Source organism: Gracilinanus agilis, chromosome 2 (assembly GCF_016433145.1).
Source record: "Gracilinanus agilis isolate LMUSP501 chromosome 2, AgileGrace, whole genome shotgun sequence".
Classification (NCBI taxonomy): domain Eukaryota; kingdom Metazoa; phylum Chordata; class Mammalia; order Didelphimorphia; family Didelphidae; genus Gracilinanus; species Gracilinanus agilis.
This window is the reverse complement of record NC_058131.1, coordinates 679057370-679077072: the sequence shown is the minus strand read 5'-3', so window position 1 is coordinate 679077072 and position 19703 is coordinate 679057370. Positions and strand designations below refer to the sequence as shown.

General features: G+C 38.4%; 1 protein-coding gene across 1 annotated transcript in view; it reads left to right on the top strand.

Annotated features, from left to right (window-relative positions):
• The first annotated feature begins 7872 nt into the window (after positions 1 to 7872).
• Positions 7873 to 19703, top strand: part of REC114 (REC114 meiotic recombination protein) — an 80569-nt gene continuing 68738 nt past the window's right edge. Inside the window, 2 exon segments of the mRNA XM_044660263.1 lie at positions 7873 to 7964; positions 8270 to 8480. Of these exon segments, the coding sequence (XP_044516198.1) occupies positions 7873 to 7964; positions 8270 to 8480 (303 nt within the window).

The following is a 19703-nucleotide window of genomic DNA, read 5'->3' as shown; positions in this document are numbered from 1 at the left end:
AGGTATGAGTATGCTCTTACAACAATGACCAATATAGAAGTGGGTTTTGCGTGATAAAAGTAAATTTTTTTAAAAAGAAGATAAGACAGGCTGGCATTCAATACTGTCAGGGATGGATTTATAGATGTGGAAGACACTGGCTCAATAATTTTATTAACTATTTAAAAAATTTCCCCTATGACTCAGCCTTCTTTTGGACAAATACACTCCACTGGTGTATGTTACTTTACATACCAGTTATTTTGCTAACTGTATATGTGCAAATCAGGTTCTTTTGAACCAAATTATATTTTTTAAATGTGTGTGTGGTGGGGGAGGGATTGAAAGGAATCAGGTGGAAATCATTTTAAAATGTGAAGAGCCTACTTTTTCTTTTGACAAGGCCTTACCCATAGTGATTACTTCACAGATCCTTGCTGAATTGAATTGAATTTGAACCTGAATAATTCCCCCAAATTATTTTTATGTAAATGCAGATTGCTTTCAATCAACCAATCAATCAAGAGGCATTACTGAGTGTGTGCTGGCACTGTGCTGGAGGCTGAATAATATTAGTAATGGTAACAAAACAAAACAAAATAAGAAAAAGAACATCAATGACCTGGATAAATGTCATGGAAAAGAGCAGAAGAGAGCTCAGAAGGAGGCAGACAAGCAGACCAGTTTTGTTACTATTATATTAAATTTAATATACAATTAAAACCAACCATGTAGCAATTCACAGTTCCAGAGAGTATCTTCTTTTCAATTCTTTGAATTTTGAAACATTGAATTTTGAAACAATTTTGAAAGTTTGTTATATAAGTTCAGTCAACAAATATATATTAAGTGCCTTCTAGGGCTAGACTAGGGGCAGCTGGGTGGCTTAGTGGATAAAATGCCAGCCCTGGAGTCAGGAGAACCTTAGTTCAAATCTGACCTTAATCACTTACTAGTTGTGTGACACTGAGCATAGGACCTGACCCTGTTTGCCTTAGTTTCCTCATCTGTCAAATGAGCTGGAGAAGGAAATGGCAAAGCACTTTAGTATTTTTGCCATGAAAACCCCAAATGGGGTCATGAAGATTCAGACATGACTGAAAAATGACTAAATAATCCAGACACTATGCTAAGAACTGGAGATTCAAAGGAAAGTAAAAGGCAATCCCTAATCTCAAAGAACCCACAGTTTAATGAGGGAGACAACATGCCAACAACTATTGATAAGCAAAATATAGACAGGATAAATTGGAGATTATACTAAAAATATTCAGTGGGATCTGTCAGGTAGAGCAGTCATAAAAGGACAGAAGACAAAGAGAGAGAGAGAGAGAGAGAGAGAGCGAGGATCCTAAGCTGAAGCCTAGGGTTGGAGAGTTAGCTTTGGGACCCAGAAAGAGAATAATCTTTCTTGTTGAGATTTTGCAAGAGACAGATGGGTGTATGAAAGCCTTTTTTGTCCTGGCATCCTTGATGATCAGTGGGTTTCACTGTGCTATACTAAAGATGTCTAGGGATAGGGTGCTTCTATGCCCTGGCACACATATTAGAGAAATATCGGCATGCACCCTAGACTTCTACCCCTCTAATTGAGGGCTGAAGAAGTAGACTGAGGTGGGATTCAAGCAGAGCTGACTCTCAACCTCAGCCCAGCCAAACCAAGTCATGGAGTTGAGCTAAGGGGGACATGGGATTGATTTCTGCCTCTGCCTAGATATTTTTACCTTAGGCAAATGGCTTTATTACTCTAAATATCTATTTCTTCATCTGCCAAATGAAGGAGTTGGGCTAGATGATTTCTAAGATTCCTTCCAACTTTAAATCTGTGATCCTGTGTACCTCTTGATATCATTTTGGAGCGTGGGTAGGAAGTGAGAAAGGAGGCCATCCAAGAAAAATAGACTTAGTCTCTGTAGTTGGTGTTGAAAATTTATTGTGGTTGTTCATTTATTTCAGTTGTGTCCAGCTCTTTGTGACCCCATTTGGGATTTTCTTGGCAAAGACACTGGAGTGGTTTGCTGTTTCCTTCCAACCAAGATGATAGAGAAGGTAAGAGAAATTGGGGTGTTAAAAACCCAATAGATGGTGCTACCTGCTTGGCTGGTGCCAGTGGGAAATGTCACCATAAGACAAAGGAATATTAAGGGGAGGTTGAATAGGACTGTACGTGCCTATGCATGTACACACCACAAGCAGTTATACACATTCACACAATATACACAGGTCCATGGACCCACACACAAACACATATGAACCCATGGGGACCTACTTTTAGGCTCAGATCTGAAGAACATCCAAGAGGTCCAGTAAATGTCCTTCTTGAGTAAAGCATTCATTGTAATGAACAGAAATTGGCTTGGTGGGTTCTTTCCTTTCTTTTCCATCGAGGAGAAAACAAATAATCAGGCACGTTGGGAGACAGTTAAGATTTCGAGGGTCCCAGACAAGGATGAATAATGAAGTCCATGAATGGACATCCTCCAGGTTGCCTGCCTCCTGTGCCTACCAGGAGTGATTACATTAGAAATGACAACATTCCTGGTGCCCACCCTCTTACCTGCTGTTGCAACTGGAGTATTCTGAGAACAGCCTTGTGGCTTTTGGGAGAAAAATCACCTTCAGCTTCAGAGAATATGCCTGCTGCAGAGTCTGGGGAATAAAAAACAGGCATCCAGAGAGTTGGGGACTGATTTTCCCATTTGCCCTCATTCCCAAACACCCTCATTGGGATCCAAAGGAAATGAGTCTTTATTGAAAGCCCTGGAAGGGTCCTTAGAGATCAGCTAGTCCAACTCTTTTTATAGATGAAGACACTAAGATCCAGAGAGAAGAAGTCCCTTGCCCAAGGTCACACAGCAAGTTTATGATAATCTGGGGACTGAGAACTCTCAGAACAGACTCTCTCCATTTTTTCCAACATACTAAATGATCTGTTGGGCTCCCAATATCATTAAGATAGGTTTCTGGATAGGGATTGGGGGAATTGTGTTCTGAGTCTCCATCATTCCCTAGAGATGAGCTGGTAGGTGATGAGATATATCAATAGTCTCAGACTCCCTCTATTGGTGTAATAAACAACTATTCCTTTCCTTCTCATCCTCCCAGAACTTGTCTTTTTCTTGTGTGGTTCTGGTTGTTTAAGATCTCTTCTGTTTTAAGAAGAATTTGGAGCATCTGCATGCTATTATTTCTAGGACTGTCTTCTAAGATGGTGACTTCGGGCTATTTGTCTTACAGACTTGGCCTGAACTTTGGGAATGCTAGTGGCACAGGATCATTTGCCTCCGAGGCATCACTGACTGAGAAGGGACTTTGCAGGGGAAATGCTTGGACTGTACTTCAGTGTCCTTGGGCAGTTGACAGGTGCCTGACATTGGCCCTCCTTCTGCTCCCATGGTCTACTCATGTGAAGTGTGTCTGACAGCAGCAGCCTGGGACCAAAAAGGCGAAAGCCACTGGGACTCAGGGCTGGCATCAGATGATGAGTGGGCAGCCATGCAAGGCATATGTTCCTACCTTCCCTGCCACCGGCAGGGCTAAAAAAGGCCATTTTAACCATGGAGGCAGTAGGAGCAGATATGATCTTGTCCTGCCAACTCTAGGGATCAGAGGGTTGGGGCTGAAAAAGACCTTAGCCTGACCCCCTAATTGAACAGATAATAAAATAGAGGAACAAAAAAGTGGAAGAATTCGCTCAAGGTCACACAGGCTCAATCAAACCTTAGTCTTCAGATTTTGTAGTCTATTCCCTTTCCACTCTAATTGTGGTGACCACTGAGGCGATTCTCAGAAGTTATCCTGTAACAAGCCCTCTAGGCCAAAGGGAAGAAAAACAGCAAATGCCTCTTCCCCCTTTTCTTTCTAAAAATACTTATCTGAACCCAAGAAATGATGTATGCCCTTACCAAAGGACCTTGGGTAAATCACTTAACCTCTTTTAGCCTCAATTTCTCATCTGTAAAATGAGAAGGTTGGACTAGATGACCTATAAGGTCCTATCTGGTTTTAAACCCATGATCCTATGATACTATCCCTACTCAGAGTTGTCTTCTGGGAAATCTTCGCATGTAGTTTGAATACAGTTGATGTCTAGGTCCCCATAGAAATGGGTAAAAAGGTCTCTTGGACAGTCTTTATTCTACCCCTCCCGAAAAGGCAAAAACACATCCCAGAACTCCTAACAGTTCACAGGCAATCATTAAATTCCACACTCATAATCCCCCATCTCTGAAAAGAAGGGAAGGGGAAAGAAGGTATTGACTTTGTTTCTAGGTGTTTACTACCCCCCAAAATGTGTTCTGAATATTTGGATGTCTAGGGGTCCTTTCAGTCTTTAACTTTATTGAGTCATAAGCCTAGTGGTCAGATTTCTGAGTCAACAGGTATGGACATTTTAGTCATGTTTCAGGCACAATTTCATATGCCAAAAAAGATTCTCACTGAACTTCAGCCTCTCCCTTCTTTGTTCTGTAAATCATTGCATACATTTGTTATCTCCCCTATAAGCTTATAAATTCCATGAGGGCAGACCTGCTCTTTCATTCCAAAAGCTTTTGTTTTTGCAATAATAATAGCTGACACATATAGGATTTAATATACATTAGCTCATTTGGTCCTCACAACAACAATCTGTAGTACCAAATGCCCTATTTTACAGATGAATCTCAGGGACTCAAATGACTTGTCTATGGTTTTACAGTTGTGATATATCAGAAACATGATTTGAACCCAGATCTTCATGTCTCAATGTTTAAGGTTCAAGGTCAAGAAACTTTATTACTTCTCAACATAGGAGTTTATACATGATATATCAGTGTTGATTAAGGAATAAATAATCTACATTTGTTTTTTGTACCTGATTCTATGCATTTTGTCTTTGGTTGTAAATATTTATCAAATATTATCTATTGATTTAAATATATATCAAATATTTACCAATTTAAATGTTTACCAAATATTATCTATCAATGTAAATATTTATCAAATAGCTATTGATTTAAATATTTATCAAATATTATCTATTGATTTAAATTATATATTTAGTTTTTAGGCAACTAGGTGATGAAGTAAATGGGGGTGGAGGGTGGTAGCCTGGGTAATCAGGAGCTCTGAGTTCAAATTTGGCCTGTTGGTCAAAGCTGCCTTCTCTCCTGTCTTTTCTCTATCACTTACTGAAAAAGTCATCTAGAGCTGATTACTCCATTCTCTTGGAACTCTCTCCTCAGCCCCTTGTAATCAAGCACCTGTCTTTATGACTTCACCCCCCCACCCCACCCCCTTGCTGGAACCTCTTTCAAGGGTCAACAATGATCTCCTTATCCCTAAACCAAAGGTTTTCTCTTGGCTCTTCTTCATTAATCTTGAGGCAGCTAGGTGGCACGGGGTACTGGTCTGGAGTCAGGAAGACCAAAGAAGACCAAGTCTGGACTCAGACACTAGCTGGACAAATCACTCAACCCTGTTGGCCTCAGTTTCTTCATCTATAAAATAAATTGGAGAAGGAAATGACAAATGACTCCAGTGTCTTTGCCAAGAATATTCCAAATGGGGTCACAAAGAGTCAGAAATGACTGAACAATGACAAAAACTTTTGACAATCTTGACCTCTCTCTCCTTCTGGATATTCCTTCCTCCATCTTTGGCTTCAGTCAATCAGTAAGCATTTATTAAGCACAGACACATGTCTCCTCTAAGTGGAGGAGACCTCATGTGAGGTAACTGTGTACAAATAAGGCATATACAGGATAAATTGGAAATAATATCCTAGGGAAGGCACTAGCAACAAAGGGGGAAAGAAAAAGCTTTAGGTGACAGTATATTCTCCTGGTTCTTCTACTATTTATCTAACCTCTTCTTCTCTTATTTAATGGCACAGAAAGGCACCAAAATCCAGTAGTGAATAGAAGATTGGACTTGGAGCCAGGAAGATCCACCTGGAGGAAGTCACTTAACTAACCTCTCTCTCTTTTCTCCTCTATAAGCTTTAACAAAAGTTTAGCTATTTATTTCTCTTTTTAGGTCTAGGCCTATGATTTACCCAGTGTGGGAAATTCCTGGTGTAGGATTTCCCTCCATTGATACAGAATGGCAACTAGTATATTAATTATGATTTTAGAGAGTTACTTGGTGAGGGTTAAATGAGTCACTCAGGGTCATACATGGAGGATGAGTCAGAGAAATGTCCTAAAGATAGATATTACCTACTCCAAGACCCATTGCCTAGCCAAGATACCATGGTGTCTATGGTTATATGAACCGCTTAATACATTTGTAACACTTTTCCTACATATGAATATATAAATATAGATGAAGGCTCCTTGAGGAAAGGAATTATTTTCTGTTTTTGCACATTGTAAGTGCTCAATAAGTATTTAACTTGAACAAAACACATGGAATTTTGTATCCCACTTTTAAGGAATCTCTTTTCCATTTGTGGATAAATTTCTTCTGTTAGTCTTTTAAAATAAAATTGCAGAAGCAGGTAGTAGTTTGGTGGATAGAGAGCCAGGCCTGGAGATAGGAGATCTTGAGTTCAAATATGGTCTCAGAAACTTCCTAGCTGTTTGACCTTGAGGAAGTCTCTTAACCCCAGTTGCCTAACCCTTACCATTCTTCTGCTTGAAGTCAATATTTAGTACTGATTCTAAGACAGAAGGTAAGGGTTTAAAAAATAAACTAAAATTGCAGTGTGCATGTCCTGATTCTGCTTTTGTTGACTTAGCTCACTTCATGTAAATTTTTCCATCTTTCCATGTTTATAATTTTTACAATGTGATAACATTCCATCAAACTAAGTCACTGATTAATATTCTTGCATGCATACTTTCCCCCCCTTAACAATAATTCCTTGATAGACTGACCAGCTAGGATATCACTGGGTTAAAGATCTGCAACTTCCTTCATAGTTGTACCAACAGTGTTAGAGCTAGTCAGTGTACCCAATTATCTACCAAATGGATGAATTCTCTACAATCCTACAAATTGAATTAAAAGGTGGGGGGTGGTATTTAAGATGAGTGTTCAAGGAAATCTGGTATTTTCACAAAAGAAAAGGGTAAAGGGAGGGAGAGGGACACCCAGGATGTATCTGTGGTACAAAGTAGGTAATACAATTAGGGTAGAATTAGGGTAGAATTTATAGAGTAATATGAGAATATGTTCAGATCCTTATTCATTGGCTAGGATACTTTCAGGTGGGATTTATTATGTAGCTATGAAGAAAAGTAAATTAAACATAAAAGATTTCTGATTTCATTCATGTACAATATTTTTTCCTTTGTACGTGGAAATGCTTGTCTTATTTGTTTTTGTAAAATTTGGAATTTAAAAAAAAAATCATGCCCATTAAGAAAATGGACATCCCCTACTATATTGTAAGCTCCATTGAGTGCATGCCTTAAGTTTACCCTTAATAAATATTTGTTGAAGCTTAAACTCCAGGCATAAAACTTGCCATCTCAGGACCTCAGTTTCCTTATTTGCAAAGTTTATAACGTGTCCTCAGAGGCCCCTTCCAATTCTAATTTCTGTTTGTTCCTATGACTAATCAATTGGTCGATAGAATTGGGGAAGCCCTAGGCTAGGTCCTTTTTTGGATATTTTCCCCAGTAAATCAAGGTTTCTTTTGTCTGTTTGGGCAATCGTTGAAGAAGCTCTAGAGCGGCTCCTAGGGCTGGTGCGCAGGTCTGACTCGACTCCCCCGATAAACTTTAGTGGCTCCAGTAACAACTATAAAATGCTCCTTTAAGTTCAAAGCCCTCCATAGCTTCCGCTTCCCACCCCCACCCGACCCCCACCTGACGGCTTAAGCCTTCCTCTTCCCCACCACGCATTCTTGGAGCTAGTGACTGGCCTCCCTGCTCTCCCACCACTAAGCCGCCCCAAGCACTGGCCATGCCCGTGCCCGGACTCCTCTCCGGCATCATCTCCATCTTCCGCCTTTCTATAGAAGCCATGCCCAACTCCTTAATCCTAGAGCCTTCTCGGTCTTAATTAGTTCCCATTTATGCTGCGCAGAGCCTGTTGGTACACGCTAGTGTTTCCCGCATTAGCCAGTGAGCTCCTGGTGGGCACGTGCTGTTCTGCCCATTTCGCACCCGCAGGAGCAAGGCACTTGGCAGACACAGCTCAAGCCATTGCCTCGCCAGCCACGTGCAAGCTTTCCTAGGCAAGGAGGCGCGTGCGCAGGATGCGGCCTGTCATTGGCTGCTCATAAGTCAGGAGGTGGGTGCACAGAGAGGGCTCACTCCAGGATTGGCCAGCCATGAAGCCGCCTGGGACTTGTCTCTAGGGCTCGGGGAAGGGTGGGAGAAGCTCCCTACGAGGACCAGCAACAAGGTAGACGTGTGGCCGTGGCCATGGCCGTGGCAAGAGCGGCGAAGGTCCCTCTCTGCGCCTCGGACCAGTGGTCCCTGAAGCACTACGGCCGCTTCTTGCCTAACAGCACCGACCGCTTTGGGGTGGAAGCTGAGGCGAGTTCAGACTCCTCGTCCTCTTGGAAGGTGAGGTGGGGGAGGGGCAGGGGTGGCTGGAGGGAGAGTTAGGAGGGGTGAGCCCTGAAGTAAATGAGGCAAAGAGGTCTGTGAGGACGAGGTCCCGCAACAGTGAAGGAGTTAGAGGCAGGGCGATCTGGGCAAATCACTTCACTTTCCTCTGCTGAAAAGTAAAGGTATTTCCATCTATTTCATAGGGTTGTGCAGATAAAATGAGATCATGAAATAAATAAACAAATAAATAAATAAATATGCAATAAACCTCTTTGTAGAAATAAATATATAGCTGTATTCATATATTTGTTGTTGTTCAATCACCGCCTACTCTTTGTGACCTCATTTGGAGTTTTCTTTTGCAAAGATACTGGAGTGCTTTGCCATTTCTTTCTCTAGCTCATTTTGCTGATGAGGAAACACAAACAAGGTGATGTGACTTGCCCAAGGTCACATAGCTAGGAAGTATCAGGCCAGATATGAACTCAAAGATGAGTCTTTCTGACTCCAGGACCAGTGCTACCTAGCTCCTCAATATGCATATAAACATATTTATAAAATGTAGAAAATATTTATTTGAATGTTTATTAAACATACAAATAGTATAACAAGATTCTATAGTTATATTTTTAAATGTTATTAATTATACACTAGTGTTATTAATACATAAATTTACATTTATTCTACATTATATAAATATACATGCATAATAAATATATAAATACTAGTTGCTATTATTATTATTATCATTACCATTATCTCTCATTCTCATAGCATATTCAGTCTGTTGCCAAGTCTTGTTTCTACCTTCACAATCACATGTACCTTTCTGACACTCGACTCTCACTTTGATACAGGCTTCTATCACCTCATGCCTGTTCTGTGAAATAGTCCTCTGTTTGGTCTCTCTGCCTCAAGTTTCTCTCCACTACAATCCACCATCTATTTAGCTGCCAAAGTGACTTTTCTCAAGCACAAGTCTTACCATATTGCATCCTCATTCAGTAAACTCCTGTGGCTCTCTTTTTGCCCCTAAATCAAATATATAATTCCCTGTTTTTCATTCAAATCCTCGCCTTGACCTACTTTTCCAATTTGTTCATATTTTACTTCATGTTTTATATAATCCAGCAATTTTAGGCATTTTGCTATTCCTCCAACACAAAATTATTATCTCCTGTGTCTTTGCCTTTTTATTTTGCTGTCCCTCATGTCTGGAATATTCTCTCTCCTCACCTTTACCTTCTGGTTTACCTGTTTGTTTGTTTTTTTGTTGTTGTTTTTTAAGACAAATTCTGGATTTGATTTGGCCTCAGATATTTCCTAGCTGTGTGACCCTGGGCAAGTCACCTAACCCCCATTGCTTAACCCTTACTGTTCTTCTGCCTTGGAATCAATACACAACATTGATTCTAAGATGGCAGGTAAGGGGTTAAAAAACAAATCCAAACCAGCTGAAATCTCACTTTCAATAGTCCTTTCCCAGCTTCCTCTACCCTTCATCCCTTTCCCCTAAGGTCACCTTTACTTTGTAGTTACTGAGTACATAATGAATGTACAAAGTGGTTTGCATAGTTTCCTTTATTAGAATATGAGCTTCTTGAGAGAAGTAACTGTTTTTGCCTTTTGTTTGTATCTCTGGCATTTAGGCCAGTGCCTGGCACCTAGCAGTGCTTCATAAACACTTGATTGAATATGTTGTGGAAGAAACACACCCAAGTTTGTAGCAGGGTCTTGTCTCAAGAATGGGAGACTCAAACTCTGTTCAATCCAGAATAAGAAAATAATTTTATTTGAAGTAGAAGAGATTTATGGTGGTATAACAACCTAATAGCTGGTGGAATAGTCTTGGTTGGAACTAATCTGGTAGCTCTAAGGTTGATGGATTAGCCTGGAGCAGTGATGAGCAAACTTTTGAGCTTGATGTGTCAAAATTCGACAAAAAAAACGAGCATAACTCAAGTGGTATGTCACTTCGAGAAAAAAACACCATAATTTCATGATATTTATAGTTTAAATAACAAAAATGTAAAATTGTAATATATAACTGATTTAATAAATCAAAATAGGTAAATTAATATAGGTAGAATTGTCATCTATAGTGCTCAGTTTCTACACTACACTACAGCAAATGTTTTCATCCTCAGCATGCAGCCCCGTGTCATCGAAAATGGCTACGTGTGTCAGCACTGACACACATGTCATAGATTTGCCATCACTGGCCTGGAGCTAGCAGAGTAGCTAGTAGAGGTGTAGATCATGGTTTGCATCTCTCCTATTCCAGGGAAGACTCCACCTTTCCTGAAAACCCTGAAAAATGAGCATGGCCAAATTTAGGTGGAGGTATATTGTGGGATTTGCCTTGCACATCATAGGCAGTAAGGAGCATGTGTAGATTTGGGGGATCCTTCTGGAATGCCAGAGTCCTTGGTGCCCATGTCCCATGTTCTCCCATTGTCCACTTTGTCATTTGTTAACATGAGAGAAGTCACACTGCCCTTCTGGAATGAGAACAGTTTAGAACTAAGGTAAGTAAAGAACAATGTAAGTAATTAGTAAAACAGATTAAATACAAAGCTGATGGCCCAGTATAGTATATTACTGAACCAATATTAATCATTAATACTTGCAATTTATGCTTGACTAATGCTGCAGTTTATGTTTAACTAGTACTAACTGATGAGAAATGCACAATTTCAGAGTATGAGGGTCCTGTTCCTATTACTACCCTAACTGCCTGCTTTAAGGTCCCATCAACTCTCAGGGGCTCCTAAAAAATTATTTTTCTCTCTATATCTTCAAGTCTATCAGCTCTCTGTCAGGAATAGTCAATAGGTTTCATCCTACGTCTTCTGGAGACATGGTGGGTCATTGCTTTGATCAGAGTTCTTTCAGAATTGTTTTTCTTTACAATATTTTCATTGTATAAATCAGTAATGGACAAACTACGGCTGCAGGCCAGATGCGGCCCCCTGAAATGTTCCATCTGGCTGTGTGACATTATTCCTAATCTGAAGAATACAATGAGTAGGGTAGGATACAATACAATGAAACTTCAAAAGAGTTGCCTTATAAACAGACTGACAGACGAGCATTTCCTTTCCTTTGACCCCCTCTTTAAAAATCACTGGTATAAATTGTTCTTTGGATTCTGCTTACTTCACTACCCAGGATTCTTTGAAATCATCTCATTGCCATTTTTTTTTTTTTGGTATTAAGCTGTTAATTTTTTATTCATTTTTTATTCTTGACATTCTTTTTATTTTCTGTTCCAAATTCTCTCCATCCGTTTTCCTCTCCCACACTTTCAGAAGGCAAGCAGTATGACTCCCATTCTACATATAAAATCATGCAAAACATTTCTATATTAGCACTGTTGCAAACAAAAAGCAAGAAAAATAGAGAAAATAAAAAACAATTTGCTTTGACCTCTACTCAGAGTTCACCAGTTCCCTCTAAAGGTGGATAGTCTTTTCATTGTAAGTCCTTTGGAATTGTTTTGCATCATTGTAGGGATCAAAGTAGCTAAATCTTTCACAGCTAATCATCCCTACAATATTGCTATTATTTTGTACAATACTCTTCTGGTCCTGCTCACTTCACTTTGCATTAGTTCATATAAGTCTGCACAAGTTTTTCTGAAATCATCCACCTTGTCATGTCTTATAGTACAACAGTATTCTATTACAATTATATGCCACGACTTGTATAGCCCTTTAGTCATAATTCCAAATTGTTCTCCATGATAGTTGGATCAGTTCACAACTCCACCAGCAATGTATTAGTAACCCAATATTTCCTCTCCAGTATTTTAATTTTCCTTTTCTGTCATGGTAACTAATCTGATAGGTGTGAGGTGGCACCCTACTCCTTTGCAACTGCAAGTACTGGAACTCTACTCTGCCCTGGAAGTACGGCCCCTACTCTTTGTCCTTCTCTTGGCCTCCAAGGCCTATAGCTGGTGTTGCCACCATACTGCATACCATGCTAACTCCCACCCCAGTGTCATAGACCTTTCCTCCTAATCTCTTGAGTTAACTTAGACTGGAAAAATGTCTCAACCCTCCGAAATTTGATTTTATGGTGGTTTGGAGGGGAATTTTGGAAGAGCTTGGCTGGAGTGCTCCCTTAGCCATCTTTATCTCATTTCTTATAGGACAGTAATATTACGTTATGTTCATATACCACAGTCTGTTCAGCCATTCTATAATTGCCAGGCATTCTCTTAGTTTCCACATCTTTTCTTTGTTCTTTTAATCACCCTCAGGCAGAAAGTTTTGTGTTGCTTGACAGTATTCTCTCCTCAGTATTATCCTTTCTCTTAACCACACCTGTCCAGTTCTTATGCCTATTTCCCTGCCTATTTCCCTGTTGAAGTTGGTGTTTTTCTACACCTAATTAAGTATGTGTGTGTTTGTGTTCCACCCTTCTTTAGTTCAAATTAGATTGTAGCTGGCCAGATGCCATTCCCCCACCTTATGTTTTCATATTCTTTCTTCCTTGTCTGGATTATGAGAAATAGCAAATGCCACCTCTTTCTCCCATTTTTCTACACTACTAGTATATATTACTTTTATACTTCCTTCTCTTTTCCCTCTTAAAACTTTCAGAACAGGAGCAGTCCACCCAGTGTCCTGTGTTTTTTCTTCATTAATTCCCTTAGTACATTTTGAAAACTTTAAAAAGTTCTGAAGGGAAACATGTTACATCACTTATTAGAATGAAAAAAATAGGGACATTAAGGGACATAACTGCTGGAGGAGTTGTGAACAGTTTGAAAATGTGGCCAAAAGATAAAACTGCATACCTTTTGACCCAGCAAAGAATGTGTAATGGGGCTGGAAAGGTAGTCAGGGCCCAAGTGCGAAAGGGCTTTAAATGCCAAATAGAAGAGAATGCTTAGTAACATTTGAAGAAGAGAGAAATGAAAGGGGATATTGTTCCCAAAGAAAAATTATCTCTAATGGATGAGCATCTCTAATTGATGGAGATCAAGATATTGAGAGAGGGCAAAAAATGAAAGTGGGAAATCGCAGAAGGGGACAGACTGCAGTGTCCTGATTAGCTCTGCAGGTGACTCTGCAGTTCAGTTGTATAGAGGAAAAAAGAGTTGGATCCTGAAGTTTCATCTTCAAAACAAATATCAGTATTTTCTGTGGACTGTGAGTTATTGATCTGAGTCCTTAAAGAACTACTTCTGTTATTCCTGCTAAATGGAAATTACCCCCAGGGTAAAGCTCCTCTAGCACTGCCACAAAGAACCAATAGAAATGGAAGATGCCAAAGGGTTAGGTATATGGATGAGCTTCCCCTAAGAGCCAGTCTCTAATATGAGCTCTGATACTTCCAGTCATACTGGACATCCAGGTAAAGATAGTCTCAGGCTGTGTTCTTTAAAGATTCATCATTTTTCCCATTACAGCCAATTGTGACCATTTGGATGAAGAACTAGATCTGCAACAAAATTTAGAATGCTACTATGAAATAAGATAACACAAACATTTCAGTACCTTAAATCCAAGGAAGGCAGAAAGGTGGCCAAAATGTTCCTGCAAAATGCTCTGGGACTATTCTAAGTACATTATTTTTGTCTTTTGTCTTTTTAGTAATATGTAATCAAAGCTATCTGTTTTATCTTTTGTATTTGCCTCTATTCCTTGTTTGGTTAAGAGAAAGCATAAAGTATTCAGTAAGATTAAACAAACTGTTTGCTTCCCTACATGGGAAGATGATACTTGTAACTCCTAAGAAAATTATCATTATTAGGACAGGTAGAGGGCAAGAGTGTGAGTTGAATATGATGGGATGATATCTAAAAAAAAATAAAATTAAGACATGAGAAAGAGAAATGCATGAGGAAAAGGGTTAAGAGAGAGGTGGAATTGGATAAGTTATCTCACATATAAGAGGTATAAAAGAGCCATTACAGTGAAGGGAAAGATGGAGGAAGTAGGGAGGGGATTGCTCAAAACTATTCTCATCAGAATTGGCTCAAAGAAGGAAGAACACTTAGATGTAGAAATCCATTTTACCAGTACCTTGGGAAAGTAGGAAGAAAAAGGTATGAAAGAAGGGGAGGCAATGATAGAAGAAAGAGGAGCAAAACACTTGAGGATGGACAGTGTGAAAGAGAGTAGGATAAATGGGGGGGGGGGAAGGATGGAAGGTAATACACAATATTCATAGTGGTGAAATACATTTTTAAACGACTTTCTCTCCTAAAGGCCTCATTTCTCAAATACATAGAGAAATGAGTCAAATGTATAAGAATCTAAATCCCCAATTGATAAATGGTCAAAGGATATGAACAGGTAATTTCCAGATAAACTAATCAAAGCTGTCTTTAGTTACATGAAAAAATGCTCTGTCGCTATTATTTAGAGAAACACAGATTAAAATAATTCCAGGGTACCATCTCACACCTATCAGTTTGACTATTATGACAAAAAAAGAAAATGATAAAAGTTGGGTGGAATTTGGAGAGACACTGTTGGAGTTGTGAATTCATTCATCCATTCTGGAAATCAGTTAGGGTAGAAAAGGAAAGAAAGACTCAAATTTTTAAAAAAAGAATGTTAAAAATTATTTTTACATTTAATGGGGGAGAGTAAACACTACCAAAAAAAGAAAGAAAAAAAAGAGTAGTGTGAGAAAGCGGTAGCTCAAGAGGCTTTGAATTAAGTGGCGCTAGATACATTTAGGGATTATACTGATAAACTTGGTAAGATTGGGAATTTCTAATAAGTGTTTATTTTTTAAATATTTTCCCATGTTTACATGATTCATTTTCTTTCCTTCCCCTCTTCCCTCCTTCCTCCCAGAGCCAACAAGCAATTCTACTGGGTTGTACATGGGAAGCCAGGGTCTTAATAAAGAATACTTAAGAATTTTTAACAAGACCAAAATTTAATTTAACCTGTCTATGTTGAATGTATAAATTAAACCTGAGCTTAAGTTTTGTTTCTTTATATGCCTATGCTCTGTCTTGGTCTCAAGAGAATTCTCCATTAGATCAAGTACTTAGTTCTGCCCCTTACCAACTGTGTGATTCAAAGCAAGTCCTGTCACTTGTCTGGGTCTTCATTTCTTCTTTTATAAAAGTAGGTTGTGGGACTAGATCAGTTTGTGAAGTCTTAGTCAATTGCTGTATTAAACAAATTGGTCTTTAATAGTAGTGTCCTGAAATAAATCAAATTCCCATATTAAGAAAAAGACATTATTAATAAATATTAAGAAGGTCCTGTGAGCCTGGGACATAGCCATGTACCTGAATATATGTGCCCATTGAGAAAACTGACAGAAAAATCTTTAATCATTCAAGAGGGAAGTGAGAAGGGCTCACATGAGGTGGACAACCTACCTATCATATGGTTCCAGCCACATTGCAGGCTGAGCAAAAAACCTTACTTCAGTCTGGTCCGTTTCACCTTCAAGATCGAAGGTGCCCCAAACCTTAATGAGAAGATGAAGGCACTCAGGCCACTTTTTGTAGCTGGGTCTATCCCAAGTTAGTTTCTATTTATAGGTTAAACATAACTCAGATTGGAAGGATGGAGTCCAGCCCAAACTTGTTAAGGGCAAAAGTATTAAGAACAGGAATGCAATGACTTTCCTCTGAGAATCTAGGGAGGGCCTGGCCTTTTGCCCAAAAAAGGATTATTACGAATTGATGTTAATAATCAAATGTTACAGTATTAGAATTAAATCTCAACATTTTATGTATTTAGGAACGTAATAGATTTCTAATTATCAATGTCAAAATGGTTTTTAAAAGTTAGTTGTTGACTTGCTTTTAAATGAAACTTTAGATTTTTCAGACTACAAGAATAATGACTATGCCAAAATTTTAGACATAGTTTTCATTTTTCCAAAAGGAAAAAAAGGTCATTTTTATTTTAATAACTGGAACATAAGATAACTGACCTACTTATGTCAGTTTTTTCCTTTAAAAGAAAGGTAATGGGAAATTTTTGCCCTTGAAATGACTTCTTAAAATGAAGAAATCTAGGTTATAATGTTAAATTATGCTTTGGATTTTTCTAACAATTTTACAGAAGTTTTATGATTCAAAATAAACAATCATAATTTTGCACTTTAGTATATTTGTCTCATTTTATGACCTCAATGTTCATAAATACTTTGTGCTTGTTCTTGCTTTATTAGAAGATAGTTCAGTTATGTGGGTAATTATACCAGAGGAAGATAATAGTTTAATCCTAATTTGAGAGGATTAATAAAACACCATTAAGATGATGGAAAAAGTAGTACTATAATTGATTCTGTTTATTTTCACTTTCCCCTGAGAAACATTGCAGTAGGAGAAAACACACCACTATATCCTTTTGTTTCATTGTTAATTGCATAGGGTTCAAAGTACAGTCACTAACTTACTTATAAAATACTGGATTTAAAATTGTACATATTACTGAGTAGCCAGAAAAAATGTCTTGAGCCCTTGCTTCCACCCTTGTGGAGGGAACTGCTTTTTGTTCTCCAATTGAGAAAATCTGATGAGCAACTGAGAGCTGTCTTGTGAAGTAAGATGTTCAATATTTAGCTGTTCTGAGAGCTTTCAGATATTGTAAAAAAGGGTACTAGCCTTGAGGTGAGGAAATATTGCTTCTGGTCCTTAGTCCACCCACTAATAAGTTGTGTGACCTTGAGCAACCTCTCTGGCTTTCTTGTTTCCTTAATGATAAAAATAAGAGTTGCTGTGGTTTGGTGGAAGGAGCACTGAATTTTTAATCAGGAAACTTCAAGTCCTATCTTTGTCACATAGAATGGGGTATGTCACTTTCTCTTACTTATCCTTGTTAGATGATAGACCCACCTAATCTTTACCAAATTATCCTCCAAAAAACTATAACACCCCAAACCCACAAAAACATGGACTAAAATAATTTTTCATCCTGAAACAACTTAGAAGGCCAGAACAAAAAAGTCTAGTGCACCAGAGTGGAAATGGAACACATAGCAGAATGTAGGACCCACCACAGCAATAGGCATTGGGTGCAGCTGAATCAGAAGTAAAGGCTTCCAGAGTTCTCAGCCACAGATGAAAGAGGGAGTTGGACAGCTGCCCCGAAGGAGCTTAACAGGGGTCTATTCACTGGTTCTGGGTGCCACATTGCCCATATGCAGAATCGGGTTACTGTCTTGGGGCACAGTCCTAGGGTAAAGAGTAGCACTAGTACACACCAGTGCTTGTGTTCACAGGGGAGCAGGAGAGACCCTGATCACAGTTCCAAGGTGGAAAAGAATGCTTGGGGTTACTCACAGCCAATAGCATAGGCCAGGAGAATATTAAAACACATCTTTCCTTATGTCATACTACCTTGGAAGAACTGAAAATTTATAGATTCTCAGAGTTAGCTCTAAAGGCAGCTGCACAAAGAACCTGAAGCTTGGAATAGTGATCCTTCACTTACAGGTACATAGCCCAACATTAACAGGTATTGGGGGAGATGAGGTTAATTAAAAGAAAAAGACTGGAAAATGGGCAAAGAACAAAAAAAGAAACTCAATATAGAAAGTTATTTTGGTGTTGGGGAAGACCAAAAACTCAGAAGACAACAAAGTCAATACTGTTCTGCATCCAAAGCCTCTAAGAAAAATATGAATTGCTCTCAAGCCCCCAAAAGAATTAATGGAGTTCAAAAAGAATTTTTAAAAAATCAAATAAAAGAGGTAAAAGAAAAATTAGGAAAAGAAATGAAAGTGCTACAGGAAAATTATGGGGGGAAATCAACAGCTTGGTAAAGAGGCAAAAAAATATACTGAAGATATTAAAACTTTAGCCATAGTTTCTTCATTGGTAAGATGAAAGGTAAGATAATCTCTGAGGTGTTTTCCAATTCTAAGCTCACTGGTCTATGAGGTTCCTTGAAGTATGGCATTTAGTGATTTTATAATTCTACATCATTTCCACCCTTGTAATTAAACTCCTGATCCCAAAGTCAAGAAGGAGTATGTTTCTGTAGTCTGTAGATGACACTTTAAAACCACTTTCCCATACGAATAATATTTTAAATGGTGATTAAATACTCAGGATTTCAAACATCTATTTAACCTGTAATATACTTGAAATACATCCTAAAAATGGCATTTCAACTTTCATCTATATTTAACCACCCTTGTGATGGTGTTTCTATGGGAAAACAACTCTAAACAATTGACTTAAAATAATTTCTATTTGTTCATAAGATGGAGATGACCCGTATTTCTTCCTTACTGCTTAAAGATATAACTACATTTCATTCAGTGACAAACGAGTTTTTCCCAGGAGGGATAATGGCAAATAGAGTTTAGTATCGATTGACAAAAATAAATTCCTAAATGCTGATAGGTTTTTAATGTGTCCCCAAAGGAAAAACGGTCATATAAAAGATTTGACTTAGTACTAAGTCTAGTTTGAAGATAAAAGAACTGCCATTTAAATACAAAAAAACAATTTTGTGTGATATGATTTCATCAGTGAGTATGATGTCACCAACAATTCCTACATGCACTTTTAGCCATTGTAACTTTTGTCCTTGTTTTCTGTTTCATCATTAAGAGAGATAAGATTTGTAAAGAACTTAGCACAGAGTGTAGCACGTAGTAGGCAATTTGTAAGTGTTTATTCCCTGTTCTTTCCCCTTCCCTTTTTCTTCTGCCTTTTTCTTGAGAATATTGGTATGTAGGTTGGATTTTCCCATTTGTTATTTCATTCTTCCCTGTTCCATCTCTTTTTCAGGTTATAGATCCTGTTGATATTTTTGATGATACTATTTGAATATAAACCATGGTTGATAACATGGTAAAGCGTACCTACAGCCATCATGTGGCTTTCTATTGCCCTTTAAGGTTTTTGCAATTTGAATTGTTTCTAATCTTTTTTGAGAGCCTATTCAGTGATTCACCACAGCTCTATGGTATCACGGGGAGAGTGTTGGTATAAAAGACATGTGCTTTGGCAGCAGACTTTAGTTTGAGATCACTGAAAACACCAACCCCTTTTGCACATGAGATAGAAAAATATTAACATGACTCCAAGTTGGAAGTCTGTTCACTGTAGCATCTGAGAAACAAATCAGGAAACATTTCCTTGTGTGAACTCAAAGGAGGGTCATATGCCAGTTTCTCATTATTATTGTATTTATTATTATTTGTGTAGCATATGTATTATTATTATTATTATTATTATTATTATTAGTAGTAGTAGTAGTAGTAGTAGTAGTAGTAGTAGTAGTAGTAGTA